Source organism: Lemur catta, chromosome 10 (assembly GCF_020740605.2).
Source record: "Lemur catta isolate mLemCat1 chromosome 10, mLemCat1.pri, whole genome shotgun sequence".
In the NCBI taxonomy this organism is placed as follows: domain Eukaryota; kingdom Metazoa; phylum Chordata; class Mammalia; order Primates; family Lemuridae; genus Lemur; species Lemur catta.
In genome coordinates, this window is record NC_059137.1 from 4666129 (window position 1) to 4684820 (window position 18692).

An 18692-nucleotide genomic window follows, 5' to 3' on the forward strand; every position below is an offset into this window, starting at 1 on the left:
CTCACCGCCCAGAGCCTGGTCCCTTGCCAGCAGCTGCAAGACATGCAGCAGCCCCGCCCAGAGCTGCTCCATCAGAATCTGCTTGTTAACAGGACCCCCCTGGTGATGTGTGTGCTCGTTAGCATTTGCATTCCTACACGTTTTGGTGTCCCTAAAAAGAGCCTGGAGAGGCTAACTTCATTTCTGGGCCCCACCCAGGAGATTGTGAATCTAAATCTAGAATGGGGCCGAAGAGCACAAATTTCTACCAAATTCTTAGGTGATACCAACACTGCTGGTCTGTGAACCATCTCTTGAGTGCACCATTCCAGAGAGTAAATTTCCTTGGCCACAGCCTGGACTTGTTGTGCCATCACTTACAGAAATCGTAGACCTGGCAAACACAGTGGCTCGTTTTCTGGATGCAGAATGAATATCCAAGGAGAGCATGTTAGCCTGGAGAGAGGCGAGGCGTGCTGCGGTAACAAACTTCCCGTCTGTGTAGTTCAGCACAACAGCAGTTCATTTGTTGCTCACTTTGCACATCCATGCTGAGTTGTCACGGGGCTGTGCTCCATGTAATCACTCAGGGACCCAGGGTAACAGGGAGTCCCCATCTGGTGACTCTGCCATCTTAGTGTGTGGCTTCCAAAATCTTGGGAAGAGAGCGAGCATGGAGGATCTACGCTTGCATTTCACAGCCTCCAAGTGGAAGGAGCGCACAACTCTTGCACCCTCTGATGCACTGGCTGGAACTATGCATGTAGCCCAGCCTAACTGGAACTACAAGGGAAGCCAGAGGGTCTTCCCGTGCCCAGGAAGGAAGAACTGGACTGAGTGACCACTAGTGACTTCTCCCACAGAGGGGAAGTCCAGGATTCCCTAGCACAATGGGGTGGGCCAAAGCCCAGAGTCCTCAGCTCCCACCCCCTGTCCCCTCCCCCCCACTTTCAGACCTCTTGGTCCACCTATCTGAGCCGCTCTCCCTGCAGGTCTCAAGGACAGAAGGGATCATTCGCTTCATCGGCACGTGTGTATTGAGAGCCTCTGGGTCAGGCACTGGGCCAACATGGTCTTCGTCCTCTCAGAGTTCACAGTCAAGTCAGGGAAACTGACACTAACCAAAAATTGCAAAAAATTGTATGAGTTCAGACATGCAGGGTGCTGTGGAGGGAAAGAGCTGAGCAAGGGAATTCAACCCTGCCGGGAGGAGGGAACGGAGAAGAGGGGAGCCCTGCAGCGGGGAAGAAGAGAGGAAAGGAGAACTGAGAGGTGAGAGGAGGGAACACCAGGATCAGGCCCCGCAGGGTTTCGAATGTCACATTCTGGCTTTTGCATTCTGTCCTAAGCCTGTTCAGATGCTCTAGGGGGTTTTAAGCAAGGGAGTGACATGGGTAGATTTGTAGTTGAATGAGATGATCACTGATACTGAACGGCACGCACTTCCGCGTTATTCCACTTAATCCTCACAGTTGTCTTATGTGATGGGGACTATTTCTTACCCATTTTCCAGATGGGAAAACTGCAGCTAATAAAGATGAAGTAACTTGCCCCAAGGTTGCATTGCTGGAAAAGGTCGAGCTGGGATCCAAACCTCGAGCCCACACCCTTTTCCTCTTCGCTGCAGAATGTTCCCTCCGAGTGCCCTGTTGACGCAGGACCAGGGGGAACGAGAGCGGACGAGGAGCCGGTCAGGCCGCTTCCCTGGTAGGAAGAGACAGCAGCTTAGGCCGTGGAGTAGCAGGAGAGGCGGGAAGAAGTAGGATTCAAGATAAATAATTTGGAACTCCAAGGCTGCTTGAGTATGAGGTGTGGGGGGAAGAGAGATGACAGGGGTGTGCCCAGATTTCTGGCTCAGGCGTCTGGGTGGCTGGGCACTTTTGCAGGAATGCTGGTGGAAGAGCGGGTCTGGAAGATGCTTTAGATGTTCCTGTACCAGCACTGTGCCTTGCCTGGAGATAGTGCCTCACAGCTGTCACAACTAGGTTCATCTCTCGCGATGCTTGGAGAACCCAAGTTCAGCCAGAAGAGGTCAAGTCCAGAGGTCAGCTAAGGCAGGGAAGATGAGATGGGCACAGGTGTCAGGCCAGGGAAGGTGAGCTCAAATATATGTCGGGAAGCCAGGCCAGCCACCCAGGGAACAGCGGGACATCCAGGGGCACAGAGTCTTGGCAGCAATTGGGTGGAAGCCTTGAATTCCAAAGGCCATGGGGGCCAGGTAGGTGCTACGATGAGCGAAGCTGGCTGGGTGTAAGACTACAGGGTGCTCAGGCAAACACCAATGTGTGCCTGTCCAAAGGCACTGCCCTTCCTGGGCCCCTGCTGGCAGTGGCCACTTGGACGGGGGTGGGTGGAGCCAGGTCACAATCACAGTGATAAGGAGGAACTGGGCCTTGTGCTGAGCACTTCACATGTTAGACTTGTTTAATCCTCACGACCTGTGTGACTAGTCCCACACCTTCTGATGCTTCAGGAGAAGCTAAGGGTCCCAGTTAGGTAAAGTAGCGGTCCCCAACCTTTTGGCACCAGGGACTGGTTTCATGGAAGACAGTTTTTCCACAGACATGGGAACAGGGGTGAGGGTGCGGAGCTCAGGTGGTGATGCACGGCCGTTTCCCAGCAGGCCACGAACTGGTACTAGGCCACGGTCCCAGGATTGGGGACCACAGAGGTAATTTTCCAAATTTTAAATGTTAGTCATTCATGTTTTAAAAATGTGAGAAGAAACAAATAAACAAAAAAGTGCAGCCGAACCAAGCATCCCTGCCTTGGAGGTGGCCTCTGGGTTGACAGCCTTATTAGGGACCAACCAGGCCCCAGGCCAGCTCAAGCCGCTGAGGTACATAATCCCAGGGGTAGTGCAGGTGGACAGTCCCCATCTTAGGAAAGGGGTCATGCCCAGAACTAGGGCACAGAGGACACAAAGCCAGCCTGGCTTCCTCTGCTATTACAGCGGGGGCTTCGTTAGAGGCATTTTAAAAATAAACGGACCGGGCGCGGTGGCTCACGCCTGTAATCCTAGCACTCTGGGAGGCCGAGGCAGGCAGATCGTTTGAGCTCAGGAGTTCCAGACCAGCCTGAGCAAGAGCGAGACCCTGTCTCTACTGAAAATAGAAAGAAATTATATGGACAGCTAAAAATATATATAGAAAACTTAGCCGGGCATGGTGGCGCATGCCTGTAGTCCCAGCTACTCGGGAGGCTGAGGCAGTAGGATCGCTTGAGCCCAGGAGTTTGAGGTTGCTGTGAGCTAGGCTGACGCCACAGCACTCTAGCCAGGGCAAAAGAGCAAGACTCTGCCTCAAAAAAAAAAAAAAGTAGGAAACCAGGCACAGCGGCTCACACCTGTAATCCCAGCAGTTTGGGAGGCTAAGGTGGGAGGATCACTGGAGCCCAGGAGTTCAAGACCAACCTGGGGAACATCTCTACAAAGAGGCCTCATCTCTACAAAAAAGAGAAAATTTAGCCAGTGGCATGCGCCTGTAGTCCCAGCTACTAGGAGGCTGAGGCAAGAGGATCGCTTGAGCCCAGGAGTTTCAGACTGCAGTGAGCTATACTGATGCCACTGCACTCCAGCCTGGGTGGCAGAGCAAGACCCTATCTCCAAAAATGAATGAATGAATGAATGGTAGGGTCAAGAGAAAGAACTCCAAAAACTTTGTTTCTTTGGTGATGGCAGATGTAATTGTAAGGGATGTCTTGTCAGCTGACAAAATGGCACTTTTGTGGGTTTTCTTAGGAAGGGAGCTGGGTGGGCAAGAATCCAGCTTTCAAGTTCAGGTACCATCTGAGCCCAGTTTGCTTTGCTGGGTTTTGCGGCAGTTAATTTCTCCCCACCAATCGCCACCAGCCATTTTGCAAAGTTATCATTACTACTGTTTTTTTTTTTTCCTTAAAAAAAGGCATTGCTCATTTTAGAAACCTGTCTGTCAAAAATGCTTAAAATAAAAGCAGACTTGGCACTTGAAGGAATAAGTACCATTTATCTTGAAAGTCACTTGGGTAGGAATTTCTCAGCAGGGTTGGGTGCATGAACTGTTGATCTGTCAGTAAGGAGGCCAGTGCAGGTGTTTATGATACGGTGGGTGGGCCATGCATTTTCTGATTCCACAAATATGTATTGAGCACCTGCTGTATGTGGGTGATATCCTGGACCCTGGGGGTGCAGTAAGAAGCAGATGGACATGATCCCTAGCCCACAGAGCTAATCATATAGGGAGCTTCACCAGCCACCAGGCAGGCCTCAGAAGTCCATTGGGAGAGAGGGCAAGTCCAGGCACCAGGCAGGGCAGAAGAGGAAAGCAGGTGGCAGGTCTGGTGCCATTGCTGGAGAGTGAGAGTGTCACGTGCCTGGCCTCACTTTGTCCTCTCACTGGCCTTAGGAAGTGTGCATTACTACAACCTCCATTTTATCCAGGGAGACACTGAGGCTTAGAGACGTTACACAAGGGGCTGAAGATCACCTCTCTAAGCCAGGGCCCAGCCTGCGTGGCTGTGGAGTCTGTGTCCTTACACTGTGGCACAGCCCCTCTGTCTGCAGGTGTGGACAGACAGCTGGACTAATTCCTGGGTCACTTGCAACTCACCATGTGGGGCCCGGACCAGCACCTCTGGTCTCCACCTGGCTTGTTTGCTCAACTGCTGCTTAGGTCTGTTGGCACTTCACAGGGTCCTGGTGGGGGCTGACACGCTGACATGTCTACACAGGTTATACCTGTGTTTATTCTTGTTCTCAAAGTTAATGATTTTATCTGGAGTTTGTTTTGTTTCTTTAACCACAACATTTGTAATGTCAAGAATCCCTAATGAGGACAATCAAATAAACCATTGGTTTGAACACCACTATCAAATTAGGTATAATCTATTAATTTGCTGATTGATAGCTGGCATCAGCAAGTCATGGTGTCATCAGATTTCAGAACTACCAGGCATCTTAGACCAGCCCCTTTGTTTCTGAGAAGGGACATTGAGTGCAGAGAGGATAAGTGGCTGGATCAAGGTCAGAGGGTGGTGCCAGGGCTTAAAGCCTGTGCTCTGTCCGTCTGGTCACCCGATGCCGCCAGTGGACCTCAGCCTTGCCCTTGGCCTTGCTGATAAACCTGGAGTCAGGAAACTATGGGTGTGGCCCCCCAGGGCGCTGAAAATAGACCACTGCCTTTCCGGAGCTGGTTAGAGGAGCACACTTGAGTGGCGGGGTTACTCAGGTCGTAGCCCCAGGGAGAGAGCCTCAGAAATTCCAGATTCCTGATCGTGAAGCCTGCGTGGTTACAGATTATGAGGCAGAATGGGAAAGAAAGGAAACAGACCAATTAAACTGTCAGGAAAATTGTTCCAGTATAGAGACAAAGTGGAACATGGACATTTGGTGATGCTGCTCTGCATATGTGCCATGTGCTTGCAGCAGAGAGGCCTGGAAGCCCCTCGGTGGTCTGTCCCCTCTGGCCACTTCCTCTCCCAGTGCTCCAGCCTGTCCGGGTTTTCAGTTGCTGGAATGTTCCACACTCCACTTGCCTCCAGGCCTGTGTCCTTTCCGCCCTCTCTGTCCCCAACTCTGCTAACTAGTTTTCCTACTTGAGACTTTAGTTTAGATGTGCTTTCCCCCAAGGGATGTTCAAAAACAGTTCCGGTTTCTTACAAAAGGAGTGCACTTGTCCTGCATGTTTTCCCCGCTGCCAGTTTGGAGTGGCTACTGACTCCGGCCATTGTCCTTCATTCTCAGGTGACAGACCATGCCACCACTGCCCTGCTGCACTATCAGCTGCCCCAGATGCCAGATGTCGTGGTCAGATCTTTCATGGTAAGTGGCCTCAAGAGTCAGGTCTCCTGTCTGCACCTTGGCTCCCTTCAAGTGTGAATGGGCAGCTCAAAAAGTAGCTGTTGCATCTTCAGATTTGAGTGCTTCCCAGTGGGAGAAGGGGCTGCCAGTTGAAAACTGAGACTTTCTTGAAACTGGGAAGGAGTCTGGGAGAAACGACTTCCAGCATAATTAACTGGTGTTTTCTATCATTGCTGAGCACGTGGTGGTTTCAGCAGTGATCTTCCAAAATAGTTTCCAACACTGATATAGTCAACAGACACTTTACTGAGCCCCGATTCTGTGCCAGGCCCTGTGCTTGGCACTGAGCATGTCGCAGTGAATAAGACAAATCTCGCAGTTCCATGAGACATTTAATCCTCCCGTCGTCAGAGTCGGAGCTCGAGATGGGAGCAACTCCAGAACAGCTGTCCCAGCGGCACACTGCAGCCAGCTCCTGCCAGTTCTTAATAAATGTTCAGAATTTTGCGAGCTGGTTGTTCAACCACTGGTAGTTTGAAATCAAACTGGGTGGGAGTATTTACACCATGAAAATCACCAAACGCTACAAGTCAGGACTTCTCCCCACCCCCGGAGCCAGTTTACCAGCCCTGAGTCGCCTGACAGCACGGACGTGGCGCTGACCGACGCGGCCGGCTGTGCCTCGTGCCGGCCCGGCTGCGTGCTCGCACGTCGGCTCTCTGCGTCCTTCACTGCTGTTAAAACTCCCTTTTATTTTCCTGCTAGAAAGGCTGCCCGTTAGAGAACATACTCAGAAGACTTGCCTGTTAGCAAGTCCCCGTCGGTGTTGACGGCTAGCTGGGGCTAGTGGGGTACTCTGCTCGTCCAGTTCATTCTGTCACATGGGCACCACCAGTTAAGCTTCTTCAAGAGCCTGTAGTTTGTTTCTCGAGGACACAACCCAGTTCATTCATTGGCTTCGTGGTGTTCGGAGGTTGAGCAAAGCAGAACCAGGTGCTCAGTAGAGCTGTCCACAGAGTGGTTCTTCTGTGTGTTGGGAGAGCAATTCCCTTGACAGTTGTCAACGAGATCTTCAATTTCGGATAGATGTAAAGACACACTTTTTAACCCAACATGTTGTAATGCCCAGTTTCCCTTTGGCAGCTGCTTTGGGATTTGGGGAGCATTTGAATTTGCTGAGCACCAAAGAATAAGTAGTTTAACTGAATGATCCATTGACCTCTTGTTTATTGCCAAAACCCTAAGCACTGAGTCTCTGGAAGGGGACAGTGTTGATGGGCCGTGCTCGGCCGCCATGAAGGCAGCTGTGATGAGGAGAGAAGGATTTGTATCAATAAACGCTGCCGATCTCGTCAAATAACAATTTTCTCTTATCGACATGATTGAGAAGGACATGAAATGACTAGATTGATTGATGGACCCCTTTCACAGTGAGAACTTTCTTGTCTATTGTCATGAGATTTGGGGTGGGTTTTTTTATTGTTTTTAAGTAGTGAATCTCCTTGAGTTTGAGAATTGAGTTATGTGCTTCTCATCCTTATGTATGATGCCTGAGAAAACTGCACTCTGAACTACTCAAGTGTGTGTTTGCCACTTATTATGTTATTCGGTGGCACCAGGACTGTCCCCACCCACCCCCCAGGTGTGTTAGGTCACACTGTGACAGTGAGTGATGACCTCTGAAATCAGATTAGCTAGAAGGCATGTTGATCTCCGTGGAGAATGCTAAAGTTGCCGTCTATTCCAAGTCGTCTTAGTCACGTCCACGGCCACTCCCTGGTAGTGAGCAAGGAGAAGAGGATCGATACCGATAGTCGGACAGCGAAATGCGGTCTGCTCAGCCGCCAGGCTTCCAGACTGTCTGGTGGTTCCTGGGGACTCCTCTGAGAGCAGGAATTTCTATTTGAAATACCCCCTCGGTTGGGAGGGGTAAGAGGAGCATCAGAACTAAGAATGAGCAGTGAGATGACGTTGTGGAATCTGTGCGCTCCCCTCTGTGAAATCACAGGACATCTTTTGGGATCAAAGCCAGCTTAAGTTTTCTACCCTTGGGGTCATTAGGCTTGATGGGAAGGGTGACTTTGGAAGCACCTGGATCCTATTCTTTCATTTCTCTCCTCACTTCTCTTTTTAGACTTGGTTAAGAAGTTACATAAAGCTGTTCCAGGCCCCATGCCAGCGCTGCGGGAAGTTCCTGCAAGACGGCCTTCCCCCCACGTGGAGGGACTTCCGGACCCTCGAAGCCTTCCACGACACCTGCCGGCAGTAGACCCCCCCTGGCCCCAGCCCCACTTCTGGCCCCAGACCCCCACCCAGCACCATCCTAGACAAGCACGAAGTGTGTTGGTGGCTCAGACCGTTCCTCACAGCCCGAGTATCGATACAGCCACTCTCCTCCTTTCAGAAACAGTGTCGTGTGTGCTAGGGCTGAGCCTCTTGCAGGGCAGACTCCGTCTCTGTGGTTGATGGGACAAATTTAACCCAATAGCCAGTGGAACGAAGGCTAAGACAACCTTTCTAGAACCTACTATGAGGAAGTTATGCAGCATGTTCTGTGTGCGTGTGTGTTGGCAGTACTGGTGTGCTGACCCTCCTGGGTCTGTGTTTGAAGTCATTTCCATGAGCCGTTACTGGAATGAGCCCCAGTGTCCATCTGTATCTTCATGCAGGGGGGGTTTTGTAACTTACTTTTATAAGCAATAAACCTTTTATACCCAGGACAAGGCTTCGTCTCCCGTTTCTTACAGCACTTTGTACACGCAGTTCATGGCCACGAGAGTGGATCTGGGCCTTTTGAAGAAAAAAAATTCAGCAATATCTGCGTTTACAACATGGTTCTTTTTGAGGACGCACTTCCCTACTTCTTGCTTTCAGGAGAGGGCGTGCTGCGCGTACTGCGTTTCAAAGATGTTTTGATGGCTTGGAAAACGGATTGTTCTTTTTGAAGAAAAGAGTATGCAGAAGTTTCTTTTTACTAAACCAGCAGCACCACACGCACACCACAGGGAAAGGCATCTGCCCAGCTTAACCAGCTGGGCACACGTGAGTGGGACTCACAGGTGTGTCGGCTGCTTAGCCCGTGTTTTGTCCTAAATATTACTACGAATCAGTTCCAACCCAGTCTGCCAAGTTCATTCAGTGCCTCAGCAACGAACTTTAAAGCCATAACCTGTTTCTTTGAAGATCATTGACCTGGTGGAGGGCTTCAGAAGGGAGTGGGCCGTTGCCCAGAGCTTTCCCAGCCCAGCCCACGCTAGAAACGATGTTCTCTTCACAACAAACCATGTCAGGAGAGATGCTGCCTCCTGAGATGTCTGAAAGAACTGAGTGTTTCCTACCTGGGTTCTGGCACCACCCAGACCTTCCCTCTGCCTCCTCCCCACGCTGAAGGAGCCAGAGGACGGAGAAGACTCATCCATGAGGACCGCAGGACAGGGCTGTGTCACGTGCGGTCCTCAGACCAGCAGCACTGCCATGGTGGGAGCCTCAGGCCCACCCAGCCCCACTGGATCAGATGCTGCAGAGGGGTCACGTCTGAGCACCTCTGCCCGGGAGGAACGGCGCTGCGTGCACTGCCCGCCTGGGGCACTGGTGCTGTTTCCTACAGGGGTGGCTTTAGACTGGACACCTTAGTTAATCAAATGCCAGATGCCAGTGCTCATAAGATGCACCATTATTTTATGAACCACTAAGAAAGAAAACCACACCACCAATTAAGCCCAGGCCTTAATGACAATCCAGTATGACACGTGAGTCAGTCACACCAGCCTCCTATTGCTTTGAAATTTCTTTCGTCTATTCCAAAGGGGTGGCAATTTCTCCTGCCTTAAGTCTTGTTTAGCCTGTGACAGGTGACCCCTCAGCTCCCAGTAACAGACCGTAACACCCCCTCATTGACTTCCTGTGTGCTCCTTCCTTTGGTCTTGTAAGACACCTGTTTGTTGCTTTGCAAGAAAGTACAGGTATGTAATAACGTTTCGTCTCAGTGTGGCACATCTTTCTGAAGACATTTAAATGGCAAGTAAACTGACCCCGTGCAGTACTAACGGTGCGCACAGCTCGTGCAAAGTGACGACAGTATGACCAGCTATGACCACGCTGGAGCATGTGCAGACAGTGAGTCCATGGCGACTGCCAGCTGGCAGGCAGCACGCATCAGGATGTTCAGATGCGGAAAAGTATCCATTTGAGGGTTGATGCAGTTATGGTCCTGGTAAATCCCGTTGTGAGAAAGCTGTTTGTATTTTTCACTGTTTGAGTGCTCCCGGGTGTCGCGAGTCTGAGAGCGTTCCCGCTGGCACGGAAGGTCTCTGATTCCTGCAATCTCCACTGTCGAGAGAGAGGGTGGCCTTGAGCTCAGAGCCTCGGCAGGCAGTGTTTCTTCTTGGAATTTCATGGCGTTTGTCTTCTCTGTGTCATATTTAGAGATACTTTCTATTTTTGGCAAATGATGCCTGTTTCCCATTTACAGGAGTGATATAAAGTGACCATTTAAAATTTATTTAGGTGAAAAAGTGTGACTGTTACAGAAAACCATTAAATGAATAGTAGCACAGGAAGAGAATGGCTCTAGCAGAAAGTGTGAGAGTGGGCAGGTGGCAAGGGTGGGGGCAGGGACCAGGGCCTGACCCCAGCCTTCTGCTGCCAGCGGTGGGAGCCTGGAGAAGCGACTTCCTCTGCGACCCCCGTGCCCTCCGCTGTGAAATGCCAGGCAGAGGAGCCAGCCGTGGTGCAGCGGGGTGCTGGGCAGTGGGATGCCTGCGATGCCTGCTGTTCTACTTTTCCATTTTTTAACATTCCCTAATTTAAAAGGGGGGTGGGAGAGATGCAAGGGTCGGACCAGTTGAGCTTTAAGGCCTTTCCATCCCTGACGTTCCCATTCTTCAGTCCTGAGAGGGAGAGACTGACAGGGACTGTATTCGCAGTCCAGCGGGGTGGGGGCTCGTTTGCCAGACCCCAGACGATTGCTGCTTCAGGAGGCAAACACGCCAGAGACCGGCTTTGTGTGTCACCCACAGAAGTAAAATGTATTGACCTGAAGTTGGCACAATAGAGGCCCAAGGTGGATCGGGATCAGTTCCAAGATCATGGGTTATGAGGGACAGTGGGAGACCTGCTGCTGCAGTGAGGACAGCCCCCAGGTCCCGGGGCCATTCTTTGGCACCTCCCACCGAAAGGAAGGTGGCCATGCACCGGTGCTGCGTCGATGGGTCAGGGCATGATTCAGACTGTCCGGAGGTGACCTCTAGGCCAAACCTGTAGGTTCTGTCTGTGACTTGGCTGGTGCTCCTACAGCACAGCACCCGTGCTGTCTAGTTTAATCCCTGGCGGGCATGTGCTGTTTTCCCTGTTTTAGAGAAGGGACCAAGCGGATGGTCTCGCATAGCAGCCAGCAGAGGGGCTCCGGCAGCAGAGCTTCCTCCCGGTCAGAGAGACTAGCCCTGCCCTGCCCAAGTGTGCCGCGTTGAGCCGGCCCAAGCCGCAGCTCTCGGCCAGAGCCTGGACACTCTGTCTTGCAGGTGCTTCCCTTGGCCATGACTGGCAGGGACGCCTTCGCCCCCTCTGCCCCCTTCGCCCCATGCTTCCTGCTGGCCGGGTTACTGCGAGTCACCCAGTAGGGACTGACAGAACGGAGCGAGGAGGTGTATGAAAGGTGGTCCAGATTTTTTTTTTCTGAACTAAATTGGGAATTGGCCTTTTGGTATCGAGTGATGTTTTTACACTTCACACCACTGACTGCATGAAATGGTCTTTCAGTGTAAATGCGCAAACTCGCCATTGCGTTTAGGGTGTGAGAGTGTGGGCCTGATGCTAAATCGAGAGCCTTTTAAGGTCACCCCAGTTGGGAGGAGAAGGGACGACAGCTTCAGCCACCAGGACTCTCACAAGATCTGGAACCCCTGCAAACCTGACAGGAGGCACCATGCGGCCACCAGGACTACGGGGAGAGGGCAGCAAAGAACAGCTCGCCCTTTCAGTCTGTGCCCCAAGCCCCGCTTCTCCAGCGGAGTACTGAGCCGGCCAGGGAGCTTCCACCCGGGCCTGACAGGAAGGGGCAGCGGTTCCCTTGCCCTGCCTGGTGAGCTCTCTCGGGGCCACGCGCTGTGCACGTCGGAGATGAGCCCAGCAGAGCGATTGTGAAGGAGCCTCACTGAGTAATTAGGCTTCACTGTCTAGGACAGGCAGGCTCTGTCCCCAGGCTCTGCCATCCCTCCCCCTCCCTCATCCCCACCCAGCTCTTAAATTAGGGGGAAGGAACCTCAGAAACTCACTTTCAAGTCGAATTTTAAATTGCAGGTTGGCGGCTCCCTGTTACTAGTACTTGAGGAGCCAAACCTTAAAGTTCACGAGCACATCCCAGGTAAAGCACCACCCTGGCAGCTTGGAGATGATTAGTTACTCAAGAACAACTCCAGCCTGTCTCTGTGCTAATTGAATTTGAAATTTCAGCTGGAGATTGACTGTCCTCGGGGACAGTGTGAGCTGCAGTTTGGCGCTAAGGGAACAGGCAGGTCCCGCTGGCAGCAGGCTTCATCTGCGTCGTGCTTCTCCCAGCCCTGATAGAGACAGTGACCTGTCCCTCCAGGAGAGAAGGCACAGGGGAGCAGGGGGCGTCGAGGCAAGGTGGGGGACAGGGAGAGTGCAGGAAGAGGCTGCAAGCTTGAGAGCCAGCCCAGAGAGCAGCAAGCATCCGTCAGCACCCAGCGTGCTCACACCCTGCACCCCGGGGTGGGATGGACTGTTACTTAATGCATTACTCATCTCAGTCTTGGCTCTCAGCTCAATCATGGGCTTGCTTTCTTAATTACAGAAGGAATCCATATGTTCCTTTTGTAGAAAATGAGGTAATGTGAATAAGCAAAGCAAAGAAATTCAAACCCGTGATGCCCACCAGCAAGCAATACTGGCGCGCTTCGGTGTGTACCTTTCCAGACCCTTATATGGACATGCACATTTTCCGCAAAAAATGAGATCATCCCGTATACTGTTTTGAAACCTGTTTTTTTCCATTAAGCAAAGGATAAGCTTCTACAATACAGAGGCCCAAAAATACAGTGGCTTTAGGACTGTGGATACCTCCCCTTCACTTCAGAGCTCCAACGGGAGTGGACAGGTCTGCTCCAGGCAGTCACTTGGGGATCCTGTCCCTCTCATCTTAGGACATGGTCACAGGCCCCTTTGCAGTTTGCAGAAAGGGGAGAGCACACGGGGAACACGTGCCAGTGTTTAAGACCCAGACCCAGCATGGCCCACGTCAGTTCCTCTTGAATTTCATTAGCAGGAACACCCAGCTGCAAGGGCTACTGGGAAACGCATTCTCTAACTGGGCAGCCACGGTCCCGCTGAAACTCTCAGCCCCGCCAAGGGGAGAACCTTTTCTGATGGACGACCAGCAGCCCCCGCCATTTGACTTGTCCCCAACCTCCACCTGTCCCAGGAGTGCATCAGTGATGCTGTCCATAGGGGGTTGTTTTGTCCATACTTCAGTTTTATGCTACAATGGCGTTCCACTCTTTGGTGACCATAATGAATCTCCTTTTGGATATTTTTAACTTTTTATTTTGAAATAATTAGAGCTTCACAGGAAGTTGCAAGGAAATGTATAGGGATCCAGCCCCTTCCAGAGTTACCATATGGCACAACTACAGCACAACATCAAAGCCCGGAATTGGACATCAGTACAGTGCAGAGGTTATTCAGATTTCACCCACTATGCATGTACGCATTTGTGTGCGTGCGTGGCTCTGTGCAGTTTTATCACGTGTAGCTTTGTGGAACCACCACCATAATCAAGACCCTTAACTGCATCATCGCTGCAAAACCCCCCACCCCACCCTTCTCTAGCCACACACGCCTGCTCGCCCTGTCCCCAACCCCTAACAACCACTCGCCGGTTCTATGTCTCTACAATTATTTTATTTCATAAATGTTATGTATATGGAATTATGTAATATGTATCCTTCTGAGACTGGCTTTTTTTACTCAGCATAATTTCCTTGAGATTCATCCACATTGTTTCATGTATCAGTAGTCCTTTCCTTTTTATTTATTTATTTTTTTTAAGAGACAGGGTCTCTGTCACCCAGACTGGAGTGCAGTGGCGTCATCATAGCTCACTGTAACTTCAAAGTCCTGGGCTCAAAATGTCCTCCCGCCTCAGCCTCCCAAGTAGCTGGGACTGCAGGTATATGCCACCACACCCAGCTAATTTTCCTATTTTTTTGTAGGGATGGGGTCTCACTATGCTGCCCAGGCTGGTCTGTAACTCCTAGCCTCAAGTGATCCTCCCCCCTCGGCCTCCCAAAGTGCTGGGATTACAGGCGTGAGCCACTGTACCAGACCCTATTCATATTAATTTCTGAGTAGTATTTCATGGTATGCATGTATCACACTTTGTTTAACCATTTATCTATGGGAAGACATTTTGGATAGTTTCTAGTTTGGGGCTATTACAAATAAATCTGTTATGAGCATTTGTGTACAAGTTCTGGCATGAAAATAAGTTTTCTCTTCTGTGGGGTATGTGCCTATTAATGTAATTGCTTGTTCATATGATAAGTCCATTTTTAGTTTTAAAAGGAGCAAACTATTTTCCAGAGTGGTTATATTTGTTCACATTTCTGCCAGCAATGTATGAGTGATCCAGTTTCTCCACATCTTCACCAGCATTTGGTATTGTCACTATTTCTTATTTTAGCCATTCCAATAGGTGTGTAGTAATAGCTCATTGTATTTTTTATTTGTATTTTCTATCTGCTAATAACGTTGAAGATGTTTTCATGTGCTTATTTACCATCTATTTATTTGTCTTATGTAAAATGTTCATATCTTTTGCTTGTTTTCTAATTTTCTTTCATGTTGAATTTTGAGAGCTCTTTATATATTCTAAATACAAGTCCTGTGTCGGGTATGTGATTTGCAAATATTTTCTTCCAGTCTGTGGCTTGTCTTTTCATCCTCTTAATAAGGTCTTTGAAACAGAGCTGATGTGTTCAATTTTAATGCCGTCCGATCTATCAGTTTTTTATTTTATGGCTCAAGCTTTGGTATTGAGTCTGACCTGCTGGGGATTAGGTGAATGGTGTTCTACTGTAAGGACGTTGCTCTCTCTCCTCTCTCTCTCTCTAGCTCAGCCATGCATGTGATGGCCACAGTGTCCAAGGCCCCAGTTCACCCAGCCTGAGGGCCAGAAGGAAGCCCCCAGTCAGCGTGACTTCTACTTCGCCAGACTTGTCTTAGGGTAGCACCTGACCTACAGTGTCAACATGAAATCGACCCCACTACCGCGCAGATATCTAAAAGAAAACGTTTCGACAGCCTGGCCTGGGGCCCAGGTAGCTCTGGGCAGCAGTGAGGGACTGTCAGGGAAGCTCTTGCCGTCCCTGTCACACTCAGTCAGGGCAGGGCAAGGAGAGGGAACCCGCTGGGTGTGAGCAGCCACTTGGTCACCAGACGACCGGGCCCTTTGCCACACATTCCACCTGCCAGCCTCTGGGCTGCTGTTCCCCGCCTGGAACGGTCTTCCTCCAGAAGCGACGTGGCGTTCTCTCTCGCTTCCTCTAGGAAGCGTGGCCTTACCGTGTGGGCCTCCCCGACCGTTCCGTATAAACGCGTGCATGTCCCCAGTCCCTCCTTCCCCCGACACTGCTGTGTCCTGCAGAGCACCCGTCACGTTGCTTATTTTGTCATCCATCCCCCACACGAGAGTGTCAGCTTCGGGAGGGCAGAGACGGTGCCTGCCTTGGGCCCTGCTCTGGGCCCTCATACACAATAGGCGCTCAGTAAATTATCTGCCAACTGTGGAACGGACTGAGAGAGCTGGGCCCGGGTTCCTGCGCTGCTGCTAAATTGGTGACCTTGGGCCAGTCAGCCAGTCACTTGATGCCTCTGAGTGTGGATTCTTCATCTGTGAATTGGGCCAGAGAGTCTGGCCCTCCAGTGCGGAAGCTCTGAGAGTGGCCACATCACATATTTACACACCAGACGTTTACTGCACACCTGTTATATCCAGGTACATGTGCCAGGGAGACAGTTCACGTGTCGGATGAGCCCAAGGCCAGAGAGCAAAGCCCAGCTTGTGTGGCCACTGGCATCCCATCGCAGGCATGAGTGTGGATGCTATGGGGATATGGTTATCCGTGTGGGACCCGTTCTGTCTCCACAGTGGCCCGTGACACCCCTCGGCGTCTCCTTGCTCACTCAGGGGAAGAGATTCTGAGAGCGGAGTCCAGGAGGGCGACGGCGGTCCCAGGGAGGCCTCCCCTCTGCAGAGGCGGAACAGCCTCGGCTGGCGGTCGAGTGAGTCTTCAGCACAGGGACTTTCAACGCCGCTTGGAAAGCCCAGGCATCCTGAGAGCGTGTCAGAACCACGGGCACCGCCCCGCTTCCGTGGCCTGCCTGCATTTTATGAACGTGTCGCATCTTCCCGCCTTGATTAGAACGTAGTCCCTTTTTTGCTGTGGCCTTTTGATATTTGACTTTGCCCCTAAAGCTAATAGGCACTGGCCTTTCATTTCCAAAGGGTACTTGGTCAAATTAATGATTGCCAAAAGGCCATAGTTAATTTGCTGTCCTTTCTGTTTCTTTCCATTAGTTTGCAAACCAGCAGAGTTCAAGAAAACTTCCAAGCATGAAAGAGTAGGGATCTAATTAGGGAGCAGGCAAGTAGTTCTAAACTTTTTCAAAAGCTTGGGGCTGTAGCCAAGGGATGATTGCGAGACTGTACCGGCGAGAGGAGCCAGTCCAGCTGGCCACGTGCTGGCTGTGGGCCTGACACACAGTAGGTCTGGGTGAATGTGTCACACTCTCACCTGTCCTCAGCCCTCCTGGAGGCAGCTTCCCCATTTCATGACGAGCTCAGAGAGGTTCCGGGCAGAGCGGGGTTTGAACTCGGGTCTGACTGGCTCCACGGCCTGGGCCGTTGTTCCTTCGCTATGCAGCATCTCTTAGGAGCAGAAGGTGGTAAAGAAATGGGGCTTTCTTCCAGGAAGCAACAGGGGCTTGCTGGTGGTGTGTAGAAATCTTTTGGCAACATTCACCATGGCCGTGGTGGCAAAAGCCTGTGACCCCAGAGGTGTTAAGTTCCGCCAGCACATTTGCCACGTGCTTCGTAAAGGTCGCTTCTGTCGGTGCTCAGCGGGGCCGGCCTGATGTGACTGTCTCTGCCACACACTGACGGCCACAGTGGGAAAACTTTTTCACTTGGGGCCATGGTGTTTTATTATGAAATATAGAATAGAATTATGAAAATAGCATAAAAACTTCAAAAACGAAACGACCCTTTCTAATTTAATGAAAAATTTGTTATTTTGTATTGTTTTCTGTGCGTGAGTTACATGCAATTTGAAAAATAGTTCTCTCAGCTCCCAAGGTAAGAGACGTGTGAGTTGCATTTGCTTCACGAGGCCCTGGGCTCAAAACTAGCGTGAGTTAAATACAACTCACGTGGCAGTTTATGTGTTAACCATAAATTGGGAGGTTCCCCCCAACCGCTTTCTGCGCAGCTGTGCCTGGCACCATGCTAGGGCCAGGACCCCCCGGGAGCCCTCGATGAGGAGGCGCAGCAGACGTGCGGTCGGATGTTGGCCACCCAGGTGACAAGTATTAGGCTTGTCTGGGCCAGGCACCCTGAGCAGTCCGCTCTGAGCAGAGGTGAGGGTGTCTGGAAGGGTGTTTACTCCCAGGGGACACGCAAAAGGAAGAAAGGGGACAGAAGCCAGAAGCTGTCACACAAGCAGTACCTTTGGGGAACTGGCCGTGGCTCGGTGTGGCTCAGGCGTGGGGTGGACAGTGGGCTGGGCCCTGGCCCGTGGCCGCTGTACCAAATCGCCACCAGCTCGCTACTGTAAACAATACGGACGTATCCACGGTCCGGAGGTCAGAGTACGACACGAGTCTCGCTGGCTAACGTGGGGCCGCAGGGCCGTGCTCCTTCGGGGGCTCTGGGCAATCCGTTTCCGTGCCTCCCCAGCTTGTAGAGGCCCCGCATTTCTCGGTTCATGGCCCCCCACCCCGTGCCTTAAAACAGCACCCGTGGGCGACTCCCCCTCACACCTTCGTCACTCTGACTCCCTTTGCCTCCCTCTTACCCCTTGGAGGACATGGGGCCCCGGGGTAATTCAAGGCTAATCCCCTGAGAGATTTAAGAGTCAGCTGACCAGCAGCTGTCATTCCCCTGTGCCATGTGACCTAACACTGTCACAGGTGCCAGGGAAGCCTTTCGAGGCTGCCTAGCTGTCAAGGACGCTGTTCTGCTGTGAGCCGTGTTTGTGACTGCCTCGTGGGAGCACGTGATCAGAAGAATCCAGAAACCCTCTCAGGATAAAACAGGACCTTGAATTGCTTTTGGGGAACACCCTCAAGCCCTGGACCTCTCGTCAGTCCATGTGCTTTGGTTAGATTGTCTCGAATCGGTCTGCCCCCTCCCCTCTGCACCCCAGAGTCAGGAAGTCCAGTCTTAGCGTCAGACCCACCTGGACACACAGGCACCACACGTGCACACTTACCGTGGCTCAGGGACAGGCGTGTGATCTAACCCAGCCAAAGGGACACAGTTACTTGCTGGGATGCTGGGAGAAAAGGAGCCGCTAGTTTCCACTGAACATGGACGGAGGGAGCCAGACAGCTGCTCCCCACCGTGCGCGGCTTGGCCGGGGCTGGAAAGGAAATCTCTGCCCGCAGCGCCATGCGCGGCAGGCAGAGGAGGAAATACCGAAAGAGCCCAGAGCTATTTTATAGATCCCGCAGTTGAAGGGCGAATTTGGAGCTAGAGGGCGGCGGAGCGACGGCCGGCACAAGAGGCAGCGCTTTCGGTCTCTCTGAGCTGTCACAGACGATCTCGTCCTGTCCTGCAGCTGATCTTTGCCCAGAGGCCATTTTTTAATTTAAGACTTTTGTGCCATCTGGGGAGCCTGGGAATAAAAAACAGTTTTATTTT

The 18692-nt window shown here is 51.6% G+C and overlaps 1 protein-coding gene across 1 annotated transcript in view; it reads left to right on the top strand.

Moving 5' to 3' along the window:
- MED27 (mediator complex subunit 27) overlaps positions 1–8475 on the top strand; it is a 195851-nt gene extending 187376 nt beyond the window's left edge. The window contains exons 7-8 of the mRNA XM_045563699.1: positions 5699–5776; positions 7890–8475. Of these exons, the coding sequence (XP_045419655.1) occupies positions 5699–5776; positions 7890–8024 (213 nt within the window). The 3' untranslated portion in view covers positions 8025–8475. The remainder of the gene's footprint in view (positions 1–5698; positions 5777–7889) is intronic.
- The last annotated feature ends 10217 nt before the right edge of the window (positions 8476–18692 follow it).